Here is a 22,693-nt window from a genome sequence, read left to right on the forward strand (position 1 = left end):
AACCTTCATAAGACTGTGCAGATGAAACAAAATTGTTGTCTTAGCCCACACAGGGTATTATGCAGCCTGGCAGATCCCTTCCTTGTAGCAATAAGAAAAGGATTTGGCATTTAACCTCTTGAAATTAAACCAGAGTGTGAACTTCAATAGTTCAATCTTATCAGGGCTTTGCTAGAATAACAAATTGTGAAAAAATGTAATCATGTCTCCAATGTGACCTTGGCAGATCTGCCTCTGTGATGTGAGAGAGATTAGGTAACTCTAAGCAGATGTCTGTTTATTTTTAAAATAATAGTTATAAAATCTTTTTTCCCCCAGTTTGTTTGCACTGCCTGTGAAAGATATGACAGAGAGAGTTGTGGTCTGCATGGAGCTCTGTGTAACAAGCTGCTCTATTATACTGAGCAGTAATTGCTCGTGGAGGTTTGAGTTATTGATCTATTGGTGGGGGTTCAATTTCAGCATAAAGACCTGTGTTCATGATTTAATTGGAGTGATTAATAACTCACTCGCAGGCTAGATGGGAATCGATAGGGATTTCAAACAGCAAAAGTAGTACAGTTTCTCCTGTAATGTAGTAGTTGATGGTTTATTATTTGGCCTTGTTTGACTAATTAAAAGCATAAGTTTCCTTGGTATGTAGCAGTTTTGTCTGTTTAAAAGCTTACATCTGGAGTTGACTATTTGTGCTCGCAGGCTTTCATATGTTGGGGGGCATCTGTCTTTCTAGTAGCTTATTTACAGTGCTGGTTGTCTGTCACTCAGGTATACAATACACCATTGCACATAACAACAACAGAACCAAACAAGACAGAACCACCTTTAGTAAGGAACTACAAGAAAGTTTAGTAACAATTTGTGGCCAGGGCAATAGAATGGCTCCTGCGTCACTGTTTTTTAGGCATTCGGCATCTGCTTAGGAGCAGTACTGAGGAGATTTAACCCTGCAGCGTTTGATCCACCATTATAGCCCTAGATTAAAAGCCTGTATGAAACTTCCAATCTCATTACAACGCCAGCATCCACAGTAGGTGCTCTAGCTGTAAATCCTGTTTCAGCTTTGCATTGAAATGTTGCCAGAAGCAGCATTGCTAGGAAAATGCAGTGTGACTTACTTTGGGGGGATTTGAATGGTGATCCTCCTTCTTTATGCTCTGGCCCCAATCCTTGTGTTTGGCACCCATTTTCATTCAGCTCGTGCAGCTTTGGAGTGTCGTCATGCATGCTTACAGCTAACATGCCTGGATAGAGCATGGAAAGCTCCCAAATCTCTAGGAATAAAACATCCCATTAAAGAACCATAAAGCAGCAAATCAGCGTCAAGTCCATAGGTCTTAATGCTGTTGCTCTCAGTTTCTAGGGGAGGGGGAGAAATCTTTCTGTGCTGCAAGCTTTCGCAACAAAGGCTGTTTACGTAGCTGGCTAAGGGAAACATTTAGCATGGTGGTTTTGAATCTTCTTTTAGATTTGCAGAGTCCAATAAGCTTTCTAGTGGAAGTGCAGATTCCTATATGGCAAATTAATCCTAATGACAATAGACCTTTTCTTTCTGATTAACATTCACAGACATCTTGGTATATATGTGAGCCACAAACTGAAAACACTGGTCTGGATGGAAGTGTTTTAATTCTAAATAAATGTTTCTTTAGGAAATACCTCCTACCGGTCCTGAAAGTACCAGAGTAAATGTAAATTTGATGCGCTTGAGTTTTCAGTTGGGTGAGAAACTCTAACCAGCTGGAGTGGTGGGTGGGTGCAGAGCCCTGGAGGTGGTGAGGGCATCCTGAAGCCCTCGGCTGTGTCAGCATCGCTGGGGTGGTGGTGACCGATACAGGGACAGAGCCGGTGCTGGGGAGTGCCCACAGGACGTGTCCATGTGGGTGTAAGAGGAGAGAGGAGCTCTCTCGGCTCAGGTGCACTCCTGACATGAAAATTGTGGAGCTTGTCAACCCTTCACTCTCAAGAGTCACTGGCTTTGTGTTAAAAACGTGAGATGCTTTCCTTGTCATGACATTACGAAAATGACTTGAAGATATTTTACTTTTAAACTTGGGTGCTTGGGAAAGGAAAAGGGTGGGAAAAAGACACCCTTAGAAGTTAATTCTGAGGACCAAGCTGACAGCTTTTTGCCACTGTTGCTTTCTTCTAGGTTGAAAAGCTGAAGGCTTGTTACAGCCCCAGCATATAGCAATCTAGCAGGTTAAATGACTTGGGCAACACAGTTTATTAAAACTGGCAAGTGCTCGCTCCAGTTCTCTTCCTGATAGTCAAGGCTGTCTGGGACAGTAATTGATAGTGGCAGCTCTTCGGAGGGTGTTTCAGATTGCGGCAAGACGATTTGACTTGACAGACAGCTCTGTACAAATGAACTGAGTGATAGGGGCCGAATCCAGACCGGGTTGCGGAAGGAGCTCCTGCTGAAAGCCGTGGCAGTGCTCGGTCTCGGTGATGGGCTGGGCGAGCAGCGCCATGAACAAAGACCTGCTCCCCCAGGCGTGGAGGAGGCAGAGCCAGGCGTGAGGGCTTGTGCTTACACCTTCCTCTGGGAGAAAACGCTATTTGTGGAGAATTCACCAGAGACCTATGATGTTCTGAGGAGCCCGTGTCACAGAAGAACAAGTTTTGACGTGACCTAGCGTGTGTTGTGTGCCGCTGTCAGGATGGAAATTTGGCATTCGCTTCGCAGTAATGTTAAAAATGGTTCACGTTACACACCATGGAGCCTTCCAGACACTGGTTTTATGTGCAAGTCCCAAGTCTTATTCCTTACCTTAAGCTGATTTGCATTAAAATGGGTGGAGGAGTTTGGTGCCCCGTATGTTGGATAGCTTCTGTGTTGTAGCTCTGCTTGCCTTACCTTTGCAGACCGAGCTAATCGTCTAATGTCTTAAATAGTGCTACCGTCCTAAAATGCAATGAAAAAGCCATCCATATAAAAGCAAAAGCCAGCTGAGGATAAAGAATAGCATTTACATATTGATTTTCACTTGTAAGCACTCTACCATCATCAGTGCTATCATTGCCAATGCAAAATGCTTTATTCTCTCGTGTTTATATATGTTGCATATCCACAATACATTATGTAGCACTCTAAAAGCTCAATTTAAAAAAAAAGGTTTGCTGAAGTTTATTGAATACACTCCTTTAGTTATTTCTTTGTTTTGACCTACTGCTGTAAAATCATGCTCTTCTGTATTCATTCCCCATGCTGATGGTTCAAAACTCGTCTCTGGGACTCATCAACCAACTCTGAAATACTCAGCTTCTTGACGCATATGTCCCTGTAATTCCTGTGGTGATGATTTTGTGGCATTTCTTGCTGGGATTGTAATATGGAGCAGGGTTCATCATAGCAAGCCTGACCTATGTCCGTTTTCAAGGATGTGTACAGGGTGAATAGATAGGCTGCAGATGGTGGTTGTTGCATTTTTTGGGAAATTGCCATTGGTAGAGATGTCATTGATGGATGTAGGAGAGGAATTTCTTTCTCACATCACCCCATCACCCTTGCTCTTTGAATACAACAAGGGAGACTGCAGAAAGACGTCTGAATGACTCCACTTTTCTTTTTTTCAAGAGACAAAGGAAAGGCGTGCAAGCAAGATTAGATTATTTCCAATCACATTGTACATGTGTTGACAGTCCCCTTTCAGCGGCAACCAGCAGCTTGCAAAGAGTAAGAGGCAGGGCTGGAACTGCTTGTTGCCCTAAGTAGTGTTTGTATAACACAGCAACTGCTTATTGGAGTTCTCAAAGCAGTCTTTACATGTTTAATCCCTTGCACTTGAGCTACTCTTAATCAGCTTGAAAGCAAATTCCTGTAACAGAAAGGTTTAATTTGTGTCTGGGACTTTCTGTATTGTATTTAGCCTGCAATGCTGTGTCATTACACACTGGCAAGCATGTCACCCTGTGCAGCCATGGGGATGGGCAGTGCGTGTTTACTCCAGTCACAGATTTTAAATTCACTGAAGTTTCTTACTGGATCCATGCTGATGGTCTTTCAGGTTCAGGTAACTCCTTCCGAAACACACTTCTTGCAGCAAATTCAACTGTAGTTGACTTTGGGGTTTCCCTTAAACTTCAGCTCTTGTTTCTACAGATTTCCAGCAGCAGTGGCTAAAGCTATGTGCTTTTAAAAGTTGTTGAATGTTTTCATCTTCACCAGGTTAAATTGGAATGGGATGTAGCCCAAGACACAGGGAGGTTAAAATTTTGCAATACTCCAAATGAAAAATTAGTTGATCAAGGAGGCAAGAATTACTAATCCCAGATTATTGTTATTTTTCTTGTTAGAGCAGTTTCAGTCCTTTCTTCCTTCTTGCACTCAGTCATCATTCATCCCTGTGAGATCAAGACATGTTTCACTGTCTGTTCATTTAAGAAAACCTCTCAGTGAAAGAAGTCCAAAGTGTTTGGTTAGAGAATAAACAAAGTTGGCATGCTGAAAAGGGGTAGCGCTCTGTATGGTGGAGAATGGCAGATGTGATCCAGCCTTCCCAGAGCATGGCTGAAACATGAATCATTGCAAATGTCAGATTTCCTGTGAAGGGACGAGCTGAACTGACATGCGTTCAGGTTTAATTAAGGTTGAATTATTGGAGCTGACTGTCAAGTCTTAGGCAAATTGGCTCAGCCTGTTATCATTAAGCATGAAAATTACTCTAGGACTTGGTAAAAATAAACACATTTTTGCCTCTAGAACATTGTGGTGTGGTCTTGGTGGGTCTGTGCTTTTTGTCGGGGCGGTTGTGCTCAGCTCTGCAGGTCCACCTGCTCAGAAGGACTAGATTAGGAGCCAAAGTACAGAAATTTCTGAAAGGATCTTGGTGAAACATGATCCAGCTTGCACAAAAAGGAATATTCAGGGTTTTTTTCCTTGGGATGTTTCCATATGTGGCCAGCACTCAGCCTGGTGGACTGGAGGGAACTTGGGCATGCAAGAGTGTAGTTCCCTTAGAAGGGACATTTGAGCAGCCTACAAGAGAAACTGCAGAGTTTGAGATCCTGAGCAGAATGGGCAACATCTCTCATTAAAATCATTAACATTAACTTTCTGAGGGATTTCAGGGAAGGTGGGTCAGAGACTTTCACGTGAATGGAGAGGAAAGTCTTGAATTGGAGATTTTTGTGATAGGTATCATGATAAGAATCTTGTTAAGTACCTAAGAAAGCAGGTTGTTATAGCCTTCAAAGTTCATTGTTTCTTTGGCTGCACAGAGACAATGGCCTCAAAATTGTCACGTTTCTGGAGACCTCTGGAGTATGGTTAGCTAGTGACTGGGTATTGGAAACAGGCACTGAACAGGTAAAAGTAAGCGTTGGTAGAACAGTGTTAAAAGAAAGAAAGAAACCAGGACATGTGTATGTTCTTCAATGTCAGAGTGCAAGTAAGTCATGGGATGGCACTCCATGGAGTTAGCTGAAGTGAAGGCTCTTAAGTCTTTGCTTAGAAGTGCCTTTTGTGTTTTCTAGGAGTAGTGAGACATATGGATGAGACATACGTATTTCCGTTTGGGCACCTGCTTTCCATTTTTTTCAAATCTATTTTACCAGAGACTTTAGTGAAACACCTAGATGTGAGAAAAGTTTTCTTTTCAGAAGGTTGGGTTTCACCCATCAGGCAGGTCCCAGTGCCTGACATCACTGTCTTCCTGTAATTTCTCCCCATGGTTTGTCCTGTTTTTGTTCACCGTGGGGTTCCCTTCCCTTCACCCATGCAGTTGACTCTCAAGTCAGCCACATGAAGCAGCTTCTCTCTCTAGTACTGCATTGCAACCATCTAAAGGGGAAACAGCAAAGTCACCAGAACACCACGATTCTCCCACCATCTTTCCCATGTGGTGGCTGGGAAGGCTTGGGGATTTTGCTGTCTCCCACATGCTTCTCCATGCTTCCCCACGAATTCACGCCATATCTCTCCTTTCTCAATGCTTCTGCTTTTGCTCAACGTGGCTACAAAAGGAGAGAAGGTACTCACACTCATGCCTGTAGCCTTTCTGGGGAGAGGGGAAGCATCTGGGTATTTTCACTGTTGTTGAGAATGAAAGACAAAAACATTTCAGTGCTGCAACCTGCGAGATGCAAGTTGGCAGCAGAAATCAGTCATGTACCCCTAGTACTAACTAATACAACCAGGCTGGCTGGTCAATTCAGTCAGCAAGGGAGCATGAGCTTTTGCTTTGAGAAAATTGCAAATGGGAACTAACGCTGAAACCACAGGGAATCAATAGCTGTACATAAAACTGGTCAAACAGCTGCTTTTAATGTGGGACTTTATTGATTTGTTTTGGATCTAATTGACTTTTTACTCAACTAACTTTTGTGGTGCCGGTGTGTTCTGAATATACACCATTAGTCTACATTGCCTATAATTACACAATATGAAGTTTAACTCTGTAGGAGGAGGCCTGTTGGATGGAAAGCGCTAATAGGCTCGCAGGAAACCTATGGTCAGGAATGAAACCCAACTGCTTTTAATGGGTAGCTCCTGAAAAACAGTGGGACCTACAGCTGTGAGTACACTTTCCTCCAAAATGCACAGTGTGAGGACCCATGGCTTGACTAGTCAGTGACATTTTTTCAATTGTTAGTAATAAAATCTGAGGAAAATTTATAAACATAGGTGGCATTATAAAAAATAACAGTGCAAAAGAGCATTGAGAATTTGATTTTAGAAATAAATTCTTTGTCACTCTAAATAACATTGGAACCAAGTCTAGTTACATCTTCAAAATGAGGGTGCCTGTGATGCATAAATTCATATTCGAAAAAACAAAGTCACTGAAATCAGTGTTAGCTTTATATTTGTTGTAGGGAATAATTTAGGACCTCCAGACATTGTGTCAAACCTGTAAAGATGTTACAAGGTGCTGAAAAGTACAGGGTTGATCGTACTTGCTTCCGGCCAAAGCACTGGTGTTTGGAAACACATCTGTTCCTGTTATTCATGAGTCCTCACATATCTTTTAAAATTTCTTCTTTAGGTTTAAACTAGGTATAAGGAAGAAATGTTTCACAATGAGGGTGGTAAAACCCTGGCACAGGTTGCCCACAGAGGTGGTAGATGCCCCATCCCTGGAAACATTCCAGGTCAGGCTGGATGGGGCTCTGAGCAACCTGACAGAGTTGGCAGATGTCCCTGCTCATTGCAGGGGGGTTGGACTAGACGGCCTTAAAAGGTCCCTTCCAACCCAAAGATTCTATGATCTTCAGCTGATGTAGTTCCTATGTTTCCATTCGTTCTCTTTTCACATTCTGAATATATACATGGATTGATTGAGTCATTGATGAAGCAAATGGTGCAATGGTGAGCTAGAAGCAGTGGGGGGAGCAGCCTTTTGTCTCAAGGAAGGAGATGCCATCACCACGTGGGCATTTTCTGTACAGAAAATGAGCTGGTATGCTACAGGCTCTGACTCATCACTGTCCTCCTCTCATCTAATGCCGGCATGGGGGTGGTCAAGTCGTCAAAGCTGCGGCAGTGAGGACTCTGGCCTTGCATAGGCTGCGTTCACAAACGCCTAGTTGGAGTGTCTGCGTGGCCAGAATTAGAGCGCGCAGTGTGTTGTGTGTTATTTCCACACCTCCTACATCAGGAACTGGATCAGTCCTTTGATGAGACAGGAAAATTTCAAAGGTGGAATTTGTTCATGAGGGTGTTGGGAGCATGTTAAGGAGTGTAGGTAGCATCTCTTGCATGTCTGCAAGTCAGCTAAACGCAAACAGCCCCCAACACGCTCTGGTGGATAATAAAAGCATGTATCCTACAAGTCAGTTAGAAGTGCTGTGTGTGGACGGTGGGGTGTGTGCATGTGAAACACATGGACAACACTACTTCTCATAACCCTTGAACACCCTTTCTTGTAATTGAGAGTATGTGTGCACTCAAGGATACACAGATTACGTCAAAAAGGGAAGTACAGTGGGAGTTGAATGTTGCTCCTTTTGGTTGTCTTTGACCTTTTGGATACTGCTTGATCTGAAATATTGCTCCTTTCCTCCCTTTTACCATTTCCTTTCCAGCCTTTAACCCTTTGGGCTGCTTTGTTGAGCTTAATTGGGAAAAAAGGAAATACTTGGCATTGTAGAAGGAGTAACTCCATACGGAATTCTCACCGTAGGTGCATTTCGCAGGGTCACACCATTCCTGATAGTTTTGACATGCTGTGCATACAGGTGTGTGCAATACTTAGAGTGAGCAGGACTACACTTGGGTGCTCAGTGCACTTCTGACTGGATTTTTCCAGCCGCCTTTGTTCTGTTCTTCCACACATGAGTGTGGCCAGGGAATGGCAACATCACAGCTTCGCTGCAGAACTGTTCCATCCTTTGTTACACAAAGATCCCAGGTAGCCTCCTCCCTAGAAGCCAGGTGAGGTTATCATTAATGATTAGTGCTTGGGTCACAGTGCATTGTAGCTGGAGTTGAGCCTAAACACAACGTAGACTACCTTGAAAGAGCGTTGAGAAAATAAGTGTCATAATGATCAGGCTTGTGTTCATGAGTTCATTATCAGCCTTAAAACTTACATTGAGCAGGAAATACTGGAGCAGTAACTTGAGACACATTCACATTCCTACCGTAGGTAACCTTGAGAGTCTGTAGAAGTCGCAAAGCTGTATGTTCTTTGCAGTATGCATTCATTTAGTGACAGCTAAGTCTCTTACACACATGTTAAAAAGTACTGTAGACTGGCCAGGCAAGGACAGCGGAAGGACAGACACAGAAACATGCATCCATTTTGTAGCAGCAGTGCTCCCACGATGCTCCCACCAGCTGAAACATGACTTGTTTTTTCTCAGGCATATGTTCTACTGAACAGAGAAACCAATGCAGACCTTTCAGCATGTGCTTTGTTCTTTCTCTTGTTGCTCCATAAGGTCCAACGTTGAATGACAAGCCAGAAGCAAAAGCAGCCAATGTCCCAAAGGTGTCTGGGCTAGAGCGGAGCCGGGAACTGAGCACCGACGTGCCCTTCGCCCTGCCTATCCCCAGCCCCCAGCCAGTAGCTGCCGTTGTGACTTCTACTTCCTCAGCGCCCACGTCGAGCGCCAGAGCAAGCCCGCTATTGAAGAAGGAGCCAGTGATTTCAGCACCAGCACCACCAAGGCTCACGCCTCAGCCGCAGCCTCGGCCACAGTCACAACCTCAACCTCGGCCGCAGTCGCAGCCTCAGTTAATACCTGAGCTTCGGACCCAGCCTCCGAGCCACATCCCCCCACCTCTCAATTACCAAGTGCATCATCAGGTGGCCCACAACGGACTTAATAATATCAGGTAGGGAAAAGGGACGCTCGTGTCATTTTTATGCCACTGCCGGGATAAAGCTTGTTTCAAAAGGGGTGGAAATTGCTGGGAGATGAGACAAGAGTGCTCTTTTACTGTCCAGATAAGATGCTCCATGTTTTGGTTATTGGACTTTCTGTGCTGACTCCACAGGCTGGTTTTTCCAGCAGTGGTGGACAGCTGCATTTGAAACATGGTGATAAACATGATTTCTCCCATTTTCTGGGAGAAAGGCGTGTGTAACTGTGGGGTAAAGTTCCTTTAGGTCTAGTTTCTAGTGGAGTTTTGCACTGTCTTGTTTGAGCCGGACAGTTCTAGCTTAGAAATTCAAGGTGGTTGGAGTTTGAGCAATGTCCTTGTTTCACATTCGGAAAGACTCCTGTTGAAGTAGGAGGTTTGTTGATGGTTTTCACAATTGTGTTGGTTCAGCAGCATTGAAAGAGGGATATGTATCTTGGAAAACACTGTGCTGCTTAGAACAGGACTCCCATGTAAGCTGAGAAATCTGCTTCAATCTGACATGGTCAGATCAAGCAGGCAGCTTAGCTTCACTGTTTAAATTGCCTCCATCCAGTAAGTAGGATGGATGAAAGTGGTACAGAAAAAGAGTTTCCAGGGAGAAGAGTTAGCTAGTCAACTGGAACCTCTATAGTCTTTTTGCTGGTACAGAAAACATGCCTTGCCTCCCAAACCAGAACTAGGAGAGTTAAACAAGATGAGAAGACCAATTTAAAACATAATATTTGGCTGCATAATGGTCAAAATATGAATACAGAGAGCTGCCATTAATGCGTGTTTCATAGTATCCTGCATACTTAAGCTCTCTTGTGGTTTGACCCTGTAAATGCAACCACAGTATAAATGATTAATAATATTTCAAACTATTCAAGGTATCTCAGAGGTTTAGATTGCAACAAATACTGGTATTGTGGGAATTACACTAAATAGTAACTGCAGCGATACTGCCTTTCACCCCACAAAACTTAGATCACTTGCAGTGGAGTTATAATAATAGAAAAAGATTTAAAATACAGAATTATTATGAGAATAATTTATTAACATGGTATGTGTGTGCATGCTTGTGTGAATATAACTACACAGCATGCACAGCAGATACAGCTTGGTCCCAAAGTCACTCATGCTATGCAACTGTGCACCCAGAGCAACAGAAAAAGGACTTAGAGTAATTGCGCGCATGACCACAAGGACACACGTGGCCACTGCAAGGTCATCAGAGGCTAAATAAAGGTGCAAAATCCAGATGCCTCTGTGGCCTTCATCAGTATCTCACAGCTAGCTCTGAGGATTGTAACCTACCCAAGCGCCAGAGGAAGTGTCACTCCAGAGAGCCCAAGCCTTACCCTGCCCTGTTGGTGAAGTTCCTTACGATGCATTACTGTCTCCACTGCCATTAAAAAAACCAAAAACCTAAGCTTGGGGATATCAGTGTTACATAGTTGCGTTGTTTCTGGTAGTGTGTTTCTTGCACTGTTTCAATCTTTTATTGTAACACACGCTTTCTTTTTCTCTCTCTGTCTCTCTCCCCCCTCTTCTCCCCATCTTTTTCTCTCTGCAGCCGGAGCAGCAGTGCTAGCAGTGCAACAAGCATCAGCCTCCCGAAACACCTTCCCCTCTCTCCCCAGATTCCTCCGCACCATTCCTCCGGCCCGGCTCTGCCCCTCTCCATCTCTAATCTTGCTACCTCGCACTTCTCTCTCAGATCGCAGACCCAACACCAGCACCATCCGGCCATGTTTGCCACCCCACCCACGCTGCCACCTCCACCAGCGTTACCTACCAACAGCCTCGTGATACCAGGGCACCCTGCGGGTAGGTTCCCTTCTTCTTCCAGGGCTGATCTGCCGTGCATGCACTGGAGGGTGTTGAGAGATGGGCTGGCTGGTGGGCAGGTAAAATAAAGTGACACGGACCCCTCCATGGGCAGTGTGTGCCGGAACTGTGAGAGCGCTCGTGAAACAGGTAGGAGACCTGGACGTGCTTTACGAGATGAGGGATTGCAGAGACAGCACTGTAGCTTCCTCTAAGAAGTCTTCAAAACAAATTTTTCAAAAAAAATCTTTTTAGGGAATGAGTTGTCCAGCGTGGCATTCCACAGTCATGAAACATTTTTTTAGATTAACAGAGGACTGATGTACAGTTTGCCATTCTCCCCTTCTTTCTCCCCACTTGAACCTTAATGATTCTGTGAAAGCTGCTGCTGTTAGAACTGACCAAAAAAAAAGTTTCTAATTGTCTCAGAAGGTTGTTCTAACTGAACACTTATCCCCCACTCTGATCCTTCAACAAGCAGGATCCTCTGCCTGTGGCAGCACAAGCTGTCTATGTGCCCACAGCTGCTTGGCCTTTCTGTCTGAGGCAGAGACAGCGCAGAGGACAAGGTCTGCTGTTCAGCTCTCGCTGTCTTTGCATCCTTTTAAAGTTTCCTTTGTTCACACTGGCCCCCATTCTATTGTCACTTCTGCCCTAAATGCCCTGTTTATAGCTTACCCATTAGCCTACAGCTGTCCCTGGAAGAGACCCTGGCAGCTGGAGACTTCCCTGCAACTTTCACTTGCTGGGGCCTCCTTTTGATCTGGCATTTGACTCCACAACTAGCTCAGCAGGGATTAAACAGGACAAGCATTTTGCAAAAGCGTGCCCTCTGTTTCCTGTGAAGCCAGTTAAAGGAATAAGGAGAGGGCAGATTTGCTGCGGAAAAATCTGATGGCCGTCTGTCCCCTTTTTTTCTTCCAGGAGCTAAATAATGTCCCATTACCTGTAACTACTTCTTTAAATGAAAGAAAAATGTGAATTGGTCCAAAGCGAGCTCTCAGAATGATGATAGACAAAAGTGTTGTGAGTTCCCAGCCAGAAGCAGGACCACATAGGCTAAAGCTGCTGGCTTTCACAGGCCCTGGCACCATCTAGAATTTCAACCACGTGGCTGGGAAGATGTTGGCAGCGCTGTGGGAGACCTATTCATTGCTTGCCCTGTCTGAGGCAAAGGACTACTGTGATGGAGGCACTGAAAGTATTGCAAAAGGAAATAGCAATGTGCTCACTAAAAGCATGATATTGCAGTCACTGAAAGCAAGTATGTTTTCACCATTAACTTCAGGAGGTGCAAGATCAAGTGACCTATTCACATTCAGCAGCTTGCCAGGAAACAGTAACAGTCTTGCTCCTACTAAAAGGATTTCTCCTGCAATTGAAGCAGGAGAAGCCTAAGTTAGTGGAGGGAAAGGTCTGGGCGTCTAACCCTGCAGACAGTGTAATGCCTCTTGTCTGCATTATCTGAAATGCCTGCAAACTGGCACGTCATAAAATCGATACAGAGTGCTGCATAGCCAGGAGCTTCTGTTGTCATTCACGTAGAAGTTTCTTAAAAGCAAACACTATTGCTGTGCAGCCCTGAAGAACTAGGATCCAACTGCTGCTAGCAGCATAGTCCTTGCTGTGCCGTTGGAGTGCATGTGTGCTCTCAGTAAAAGCACCAGCTTAGAAAAGCCATCAGAGGGGGTATGGCCCTTTGAAGTCTCCTTTTTGTCATCTCTCCTCCCTCCTTGGAGGAAAATGTGCTCTTCCTTTAAATTTACTTTGGCACACTTGTTGCTGTTACCGAGAAGAGAAGCAGAGCTCAGAGCTCCTGCATTCACTGATGGTACAAATTCAGGTCTCTGAATAACAAGAATTCACTTCTGGTGGCATTTCTTCCTTACGAAACCTAAAGCTTATACAAGTAACTTAGAAGCAACCCTCGTGTGGGCTGCTGCCCTCTACTCAAGGGCGCCAAGGCTGGCCCTGATGTAGGATAGACAGAGGAAACAGTGGGTTTTGTGTCTTCTCTTCTGAACATGAGAGTACCTAGCAACATTAGCAGGATCGACCTTTTTCTGCCGTGCTCACCTCATCTGCGCACACAGAGCAGTACTGTTTGGGCATTCAAAGGGCTGCTCAGTTACTCTGCTCCTAGTTGTGGTGTTACATGGCCGGACCTGTGGGACGAGGCGTCACTGGTAGGCACAAGAACTTAGTTCTGATCCTAACACTGCCCAGACCCCCTCACAAAGCTGGGTTATTTCTTGGCAATCCCATACTTACTATGAAGCAGCCACTGCTCCAAGTGCCACACAGCTTCTCCAAACATGCCCAGGCCTTTTCTTTTCCTGACAAAGGCCAAAGTTGTGGTACAGGGCTATGGGCTGGAGCCAGCTGCAAATCTATCAGTCTGACTTCAAGTCTCTTAAAGAAATTGGATATCAGAGCACTTACAACTGCCAAGTTGCTTTTATCTCTCCCTCCAGAAAAGTGGATTATCTTGATGCTAACAGAAGGATTCATTTTCTTTAAGTCATGCCAGATTTAAATGCGTAAACACACATGAAATCGTACTCGTATTCTCTAAAGAGGTTAGGTTTTGGACGTAAGTGCTTTCAGCCTAGCTTTTTTTTTCTTGTTTGCTGGCTCCAAGGAGAACCCATTATAGACTTTTTTTCTCCAGTGCCTTAGGCTTCAGTATCACAAGTATATGTACTTTCTGCTTTTGTATTACTTATTATAAAGATTGTAGCAGTACACACAGTACCTGCTCTTAGCAGTACATTTATTACTAGAAAAGAAAATTACTTAGGTACCCAAAACTTGCTTTCAACAATGACTTTCAATAGGATGTAGGCTTCAAAGCCATAGCAGAGACCTTGAAATTCCCCATTAGAGTGCCTGGTTTTAAAGATCTTAACCATGTCACTTAAGAAAGTGATTGATTGAGACATTTCCAATGTTACTTTAAAAAATTTAAGTAAATAAATGCATGCATAACATGAAGTAAAACTTGAAAGTGCATGTATTCTTTTGCCCCTTTATATTCAGTGGTGTAGTTTAAAAGAGGTGTTACACTAAAAAAGTTCATGTAAGTTCAGTAGCAAGTAGGTCAGTCAGGAATGGGTGTATGTCATCCACAGCTGATAACACACGTTGATGTCAGCTCAGAAGACATCTAACATATTGGGTGCTGATTCCTCTTTGAAGTTCTTAGGCAAAATCACAGGTAGATTTGATTGATACCAGCAGACATTTATGGGGAAGTGGACATTGGTCCTAATTGTCCTCAGTCACATAATTTCTAAAGTGCTGGTATCTTCCACTGCCCTAAACCACATTCAAGTTCAGTACAAGTTGGTTCTTCCAGAGGAGGATGCTGAGAAGAGGCCACATGTCATATGGTGGAATATTTTATTTTCTGCAGTCATTGCAAGCTTCATGAGATCTTGAGCCAGTTCAGTGTTTCTATTCTTCCCACTGATTCCTCCTCCATATTTTCTCAGAGGAGAAAAGCCTAAAGCCTGGAGGCAAGGACAAAAACATGGCAATTATAGCCTGTTAGAAATTGAGGAAAAGACTGCTTAGTATTTGGAATCTCAAAAAAAACTTCCTTGCAAAGGCGGCCTCAGTTTGTAGGATGGATGTTCCTGGTCATGTGTGCATGTCCTGGGACTGAGAAGGAGGAGGACGGCACAGGGATCTCTTGAGAAATGGCCATCTGAGCAGGTAGTTTCCAGCCACCAAATCTGTGGTTATTTCATTGTGTTGTAGGTCTTGTCAAAATTTTACCTCTTAAGTACCTATATGTTAGACTGTAACACACGTTAGGCCCATCATCCATTTTCAGTGCATGTGTATGCTTCTGAATTGCAAATCTCCAAAGGAAACAGGTCAGTATTACTCATTTTAAAGCGAGCCATTGTCCTCGAGGGTGCTCCCCAGCATCTTGCTGGTGCGGGAAGGTCCGGCCAACGGGCCGCGCGACCAGCGTGCCGAGGTCAGCTCCCAGAGACACCTCGGCGCCGCGGCCGTCAGGTGCCAGGGAGGAGGAGTAGCCCGTCGGGCGGCGGAGCTGCGCGGGGGTAGCGGGGCCGCGGGCGGGGGGCCGGGGGCGGATGCTTGCTGATGCCCCCGATGATGTTTTCTGCTGTGATGACTCATGGTGTTCTCTCTTGTCTTTAGATACCAGCCTGTTGATATCATTCAACCAACCAATCATGTATTGCCAGCCTCATTCGGGGATTCTGATTGGTACTTTGTCACAGGCATCTCTCTTACCTCCACCAATGAGTCCTCACGTAGAAAACCACCACAGCATGACCTGCAGAAACAGGGAATGCCAGGTGAATATTGACTCTTTCTCCTCCGTCTTTGTGGTACTCACAGGCCCACGGGCCTCTGTGTCTTTTTTTTTTCTCTCTCTCTCTCCTCTAGATCACGAACTGCTCAGGCAAGAGCTGAACAACCGGTTTTTGGTTCAGAGTTCGGACCGGGCCGCTGCCTCACTTGGCCCGGTGCCGCTGCTGAGAGCGGAGTTTCACCAGCACCAACACACGCATCAGCACCAACACACCCACCAGCACACATTCACTCCTTTTCCATCCAGCTTGCCCCAGACGCCGCTCATGCCGCCCTCTGCACCTCCCATGGTGCGTACCCCAGCCCAAAATGTGAGGATAAGTAGAGCATCTCTGGTCAAAAAGCCTAACCCGCTCTTGTCAAACAAAACCCAGTCCTCTTCATTTCAGCCAGGTGTGCTGTCCCTGCCCCTCCGACCTGGAGGCCTGGAGAGACAGGCCCAGCACTCCCCAGGGGACCCTCTTTCCATCCAGAGCCTCCACGCTGAGCCTCCAGGTCCCCCACGCTGCTACCCATGCGCAGATACCACACCCATAAAAAAAGTCCAGAGTCCCCTTAGTTTCCCTTTTCCTGTGTCCTGCTGTGTATTTCGATTCCCCTTCCTCAGGGGAAGGGGACACATGTCATGGTGTCATGACACACCAAAACACACCAGCAAGGACGTCACAAGATTGGTGGCCTCCGGTACCAAACGCAGTCCCCACAACTGTTTGTTTTGGGGCAGACCGTACTTGCTTACCCAGAGCTCTCGCCATGCAGCAGCATTTCATCTCATAGGAGTTGTCCCTCTTCCTCCTAATTCCCTAATCTATATCGATTTTGGCATTTATTATTTGATTACATCAACAAGCACTAATTTTTGTGTGGCTGGTTCTTCTTGTGGCAGAGATCCTCCTGGCCGTGTAATAAGCGCTAGCGTTTTGCCACTGAATTTTCTTGTAACACAATGGGACATTGCCGCAGCTGTTACAAAATTGTTAGAGATCTGCTGCAAATGGATTTTGTCAGTACTTTAAAGCGCACTCTCTCCCCATTTCTGGCAATTACTTTGTGAGATTGAAAGAGCAAGATTCAGCTTTTTTCCCCCTCTCAGTTTCATGCTGTGTCCAAAATGTAGAAACAGCCCTCTTCTGCTAAGGCTAGCAAAAGCAGCATTTGGGAAGAACTACCAAGAACTCAAGGAGCATAATGTTTCTCACTTTTCTTTCCCACTGCTGACTGCCCGATGACATTCTTGGGTTGTAATCTGCTTAGCAGCGAGACAATTAAAAGTAATACCATCCACCCAAAATCCAGCCCCAGGTGTTTGCTCAATGTACTAGTGTGTAAACACCTTCCCTTCTTTTCTTGGTGTGTATAAAACAGGTTTGAAACTTTTCTCAGAAACCTCCTGTGTCATTTAAGAATCCTGCTATCTGATCCTGCGAACAGCTCCCTCCCCTCCCACCCGCGCCCGTTGATGTCAGCCTTCATAGCAAAAACAGCTTGCAAGGCTCTTTTGTTAAATTTCGCTCACATCTTCTTATATTCCACTAGATCAGGTCTGCTAATCCCAACACCAGAGTGTTGAAATTTACAGCTGCATGTGTTTGGTAATTTATGGTATTTACACTGGAGGGGACATGGCTCCGGTAATAACTGTAATTAATGAAATTACAAATCTACTCTCCTGCACAGAGGAGTGTGAAACAGCAGCTGACTTGCCAAATAAGCAGCTTTTCATGGGGTCCTACAGTTCCCTTCCCTGCCTTCTTCCCCGCACCCTCCTCCCCAGCAGAATGTACATACTGTTCAAAAATGCAATGTGTATATGCTTTGATTTTCCTTCCAAGGTGGTACAGGATAAATGGTCATAAAAATAAATACGGAGCACAGGCTGCACACATGGAGGTGTTAAAACCCCATGCTGGAACAGAAGAGGTTAACAATCAGCTTTTCTCTGGGGCGCTCTCACTTCTGCAGGGGAGGGGGAATATACAGAGATTTGTGCATCTAAAGCAATTAAGCCCTTTTCTGAACGATTTTGGCACCTACAGGAACCCAGGAAACGGGGAATTGGTAATGTTTGCCCCACAGTAGAAGTTAGGGTCTAATGGAAAACATTCCCTACCTTCGAGTGTGTGATCTAGTTCAAGTGCTCTGGGGGCAGATCCCAGATCTAGACCTGGAGCTGAAGTGCCTTGCGTTGCGCTGTGCTGCAGATGCCAGCTCTGCTCTCCTCACAGCGAAGGAACCTCCTCACGTAGTGCCGGCAAACAGGGTCCTGCTGTGGCACTCGGCAGCACCCGCCGCAACCCAGGGGCTAGCGCCTTTCCATCTCCATTAGCTTCGGGAAATCAGTCAGCTCCCCGATGAGCGCGTGTGGAATAACCAGTCAGTTCTGCTCTGTGAAATGCTGTACAAACGGGCCATGATTATTTGTCTGTGTTGAAATCCTGATGTGTCCGCTACTGCTGAAACCAAACTCACCTGTTTCCTTTTTTGTCTCTTTTCTTTCCAGTTTGACAAGTACGCTCCCAAATTAGACAACCCTTACTTTCGACATTCCAATGTGAGTGCTTACCTTTCAAGGTGGTGTCTTTATTAATGGTTCTGCTTGCACTTCTTTTGCTTGTTTTCGATTGATCGGTAGTGTTTTGATTCATTCATTCCTAAAGCTCTTTTTCCGTCTTGATTTTTTTTTTTTTATGTACAAAATTTTCTTTGGGCTTTTTTTTTTTTTTTAAAAATCTTTGTCTACTGCATTTTTGCTGCTGTGGCTCTATATTGCTGTGCCTGGGATGGCAGGGAATGCGCAGAAATTGCTAAATCAGTAGTCATTGCAGTATCTTTGCAGCTGGTGCTTCTCACAGTGCAGCAGCCCGGAGTGCATGGCTCTTTCAAAAGATTTTGCTCAGGTCACAGGAGTAAGTCAGACTGGTGGTTTCTTCCTGGTGCTCCCCACTGCTCCAAAGCACAAAAACAATATGTTTTGGGACTTGTAAAACTGCTGTATGTGCTCAGGAGAGGCCTAAGCAAAACTTAACCCCATCTACACAACTACAAGATGATGTGCATGTTGCCTGTGGTTAGTGTCCAATGCAGCATCTTGTGGTTCTTTTTTACTTTGAAAATTCAAGCAGGTCACATTTCAAAATGGGATCAATTCGTTTGCTACTGCAGAAAAATGCAAACTTAACCCAAAGTGAACAAAACACCCAGATTATTCAGATTCCTCTAAATATGGTGAATGGTCTGTGCTTCCTGCAATAGTCCACAAATTTTCAAGGCACACTTGTTCAGCACTATCTAGAAAATTCATCAGATGAGCGCATTTTCCAAGTTTTGGCTTTGCTCTAAAAAATTTTGAAAGCAAATTTAGTGTGTATTTTCACTGTGTCACTCGTTCAACACAGTACTATTTTTGTATGTGCCAGGCTTGGCACCTACCTCCATTGTTGTTCAAGTTGTCCTGTGACATAAGCATCTCTCTTTCTTTTGTAGTTCTTTCCAACCTATCCTCCAGCAATGCCTGGAATGCCACCCATGCTTCCACATTCAGGTCCCTTTGGGTCACTTCAGGGAGCATTTCAACCGAAGGTACAAACTACTTCTTCTGAAGACTTTCTTCTTTTGCTGGGAGAGAAACTGTATTCAGAGTCATGTCTCTGGTGATATTGTAGCACATGATTTAACTAGCAGAAGTGCAACACGGGGTTGGAAGTGATCCCCCCGCAGATCTGTGAGCATCCTCTGCACAAAGCAGCCAACACTTCAGCAGAAATTTTCTCTTGGCACTACAGATTGTTCCTTGGAAAAGGAGATAGTGGTTCACTTGGGAGGCCAACTGAAACTGGAGGAGAAGCATACAGTCACATGCATTATTTGATTGAAATATTAACAGCTAATAATAGACCAATGAGTCCCAAATAATGTCATAAATTTAACAGTCTGAGATTGCAAAAGATAAACTGTGTTTATTCCCAGAAAAAAAATGAGAAATTGACTGTACAAGTGTGGGAACAATAGGGAGAGACTGCTGTAAATGGGTAGAGCAATTTGAAAGAGCTGAACTTTTATTCCCAGCTCCAACACTGTCTGACCTTGGGCAAGTCGCTTAAATCTTCTGTTCCTCAGCTTCCTCATCTATAAAGTTATCTTGCAGTGGGTTTTATAAGGGTTGATTAATGCCTGCAAGCTTCTTTGAGATAGTGTGTTTGAAAGGTGCACTGCAACTGTAACTTATTATTATAACTAGCGCAGATTGGTGTTTGGAAATGTTGCCATGATAACCACCATTTTTGATGAATTCTGTGGTGTACACTGCTTTTTTTTTCCTCCCAGACTTGTTTCTTTTATTAGCTATTTTTAAATGTAGAGAAACCGTTAAATCCTTCCAAACAAGTCTATAGCATTGTTTGAAAATGGATGAGGTGACGTGTTTAGCTTCCTTACATACTGTGATTTTAGAGATTTCTTATCTTGAACTGCATTTCCATAGAGCTCTGCTCCTGTGTCAGAAGACTTGAAGGACCAGCACTGTAGCCAGACCATTTCTGTTTGCATATTGAAGGTCATTTCCATCACCATACCCAGCAGGGCTGTGGCGTGTGCTTCCCTCGGCAGTCTCACTGACATCAGTGGAAGTCAGTAATTAGCAACTGCTGCAAATAAGGCCTCTTAGAACCTTCCCACTTACCTTAATTTTTTTAATGGAAGCTGGAGTATTTCCCCAGTGCCCATCGAATCACTTACATTATTTTCTGGATACATTACAAATAGCAAAGTCTCTAAAATGGCTTTTTTCAATAAGAGCTCTGTATATAGTGGCTGCAGGCAAAGAGGAGCAGTTGCATCTAAGCAGAGGGAGCAAGAGGGCCAGAACATAGCTATCCCTTGATGGAGTTTGTCCGCCAGTGTTAATTCTTGCTATTCTTGCAAGGGATGCCAGGAGGTCCCTACAGACCCCAAGTTGTCGGGATGTGAACTTGACTTACCAAGAAAAGGAACTGTACAAATAAGGTGGAATTGGCAAAATTTTGCTAATGTGAAGATAGGGTTCAGTTTTGCCATAAGGCTATTGCTAATCAGGAGCGACTGATACACCGATAGCATGCTCTTCTGGTTTCCATCTTCATTACAGAGCTTTATAGATACCATCTCACTGCAAAATACCATTAGAACAAAGAGAAGCAGTTACATAGCGAGAAAGAAAAAGTGAGCACAGACCCTTTACATTTTTAAACAGTTCTGAGTGCTGTATTAAAACTAGCTTTTAATTAATTTCAGTGATAGATACATAGAAGTTTGCTAGCTTGCGTTTAAGCAGCGCAAGGTCACACTCTGGTTCCATGGTTAATCACTAACATCACTTGATCTCTGGACAGTGCTCTACTTACATGCAATGTAACATCTGAAAAAAAAAAAAAAAAAAAAGAGCAATAGGTTGAAAAATGGATCTGCCACTTTGGCACATTATTTTCCAGATTCCTAGAGGAGACAGAGCTGAACTGCTGGGCAAAACCACTCTAGTCATCATTACTGCATCGTTTTTCCATGCTCTCTCCCTCCCAAGCTGTTTGACTAAAGCCTTCATAATCACTACAGACCTGATGATTTGGTTTTGGCACGCTGACTCCTGCACTTCTTGCTTTCCAAAGCAGAGGTCTTGGTTTTGTTTTTCGCCTTCCCGTGTCAGTTGCCTACAGCTGTGCATGTAAATCCACTGCACATAAATCCAGGCTGACGGTAAACTTCCCAGTGAGTTTCCCGAAGGCCATTTCTCACAAGCCAAGAACTTGAAAAGGTCAGAAGTATTCAGTTTACTTTGCTGGAGGAAACATTCACATCTTTCTCCAGGGGACAAAGGGACAGGATGACACCATGCTATTAACATGTTGTGATCTCAAAGCTCTTGCCTGTATGATAGCTGTAACTTATTTGCCACCTTATATATACCTCAGCTGTCAGACAGGCCCTGAGAGCACAGATCTGCCTGGGGAGTTCATTGACTTACCTACACACACACACGAGAATTCTCTTTTTAGTGACTCTGGAAGTTATGTAGCCTTAGACAAATTAAAACCTATCTTTCCTCCCACACCCATGATTTTACTCATTCCTTGTACAGTTTGACTGTTTGAAATCTACTGTAATTTGACCTAAAATGTGAGTGAAATAATCTCTTGGGGGATGAGGTTGAACCCCTCTGCACTCAGCTGTGCGGAGGCACCAGGTGCAGTTGCTTTGGGAGTGGGAGATGGATGAATGCCAGAGTGAGAAGATGAACGAGTTCTTGGGGATTGTCTAGGACAGGGCAACAGGTGGGATCCGGAGGAGGAGGAACAGGGATTCATTCAATGAGGTGTTTAATTCTTGCTGGAAAATGATGGGATAAACAACGCAAAGCTATAAAAGACCCACAAGCACCTTCTAAGGTTTCTCATCTTGCCTTGTCGAAGCAAATAGATGGGCTGTTGCCGTTTTAGCCATTGTATTATCTAGCCCCAGTCGGAGGGGGGCCATGGTCCAGTAGGTGCAATATGAGACTAAGATGCTTGAGTTGTTCTGTTTCTGACTGCGATACTGGTTGCTGCGTGACACATGGAGGGAGCCAGTCCACCTCTCATTCTCTCCTACTGCCTGCCTGTTTCGTCTAAAGAAAAAGCTTGGGGGGCAGGGACTGTCTCTTCCCATCCACTTGCATACTGCATAGCACAATGGGGTTGTGATTTCAGTGGGGCTTGGGGGTGCCGCTGTAATACTGTTACTGCTGCTGAATAATAATAGATGACATGGTGGTTAAACGCTGTTGGCTGTCAGTAAGAGATAACATTTAGCACTAATGTAGCAATACGCGCGTTCAAAGCACAGTACAAACATAGACTAATTAATGCCATTAACATCAGATAGAGATGTTAAATGTACCGCTGGTATGATACAGTATTATTCACGCTCTATTCTTCTCTTTCAGACTTCAAACCCTATTGATGTAGCAGGTAGACCAGGCACAGTCCACCATACGCTGCTGCAGAAGACTCCAGGGGTAGGCAACAATATATAACCTTCCTTTCAGCTTATCTGGATTTACAGTAAACACAGTGATTGCTCATTAAAAAAAAGGAGAGAGCAGCTGGTGAGCAAAGGGGCCTTCTAGACTCTGAACGTGCAGTCAGGACAGAAGTTTCTTTTTCTGATGGGACACCAGTAGCCTCCACTAGTCGTTAATACAAAGAGATGTATTGT

At 44.4% G+C, this 22,693-nt stretch overlaps 1 protein-coding gene across 1 annotated transcript in view; it reads left to right on the plus strand.

The window, feature by feature from the left end:
• Positions 1-22,693, plus strand: part of FBRSL1 (fibrosin like 1) — a 550,180-nt gene that overhangs the window by 512,431 nt on the left and 15,056 nt on the right. Inside the window, exons 8-13 of the mRNA XM_082007705.1 lie at positions 8,884-9,280; positions 10,866-11,119; positions 15,545-15,780; positions 17,970-18,020; positions 18,953-19,048; positions 22,422-22,493. Of these exons, the coding sequence (XP_081863831.1) occupies positions 8,884-9,280; positions 10,866-11,119; positions 15,545-15,780; positions 17,970-18,020; positions 18,953-19,048; positions 22,422-22,493 (1,106 nt within the window). The remainder of the gene's footprint in view (positions 1-8,883; positions 9,281-10,865; positions 11,120-15,544; positions 15,781-17,969; positions 18,021-18,952; positions 19,049-22,421; positions 22,494-22,693) is intronic.

Source organism: Phaethon aethereus, assembly GCF_964289735.1.
Source record: "Phaethon aethereus genome assembly, chromosome: 17".
In the NCBI taxonomy this organism is placed as follows: Eukaryota; Metazoa; Chordata; class Aves; order Phaethontiformes; family Phaethontidae; genus Phaethon; species Phaethon aethereus.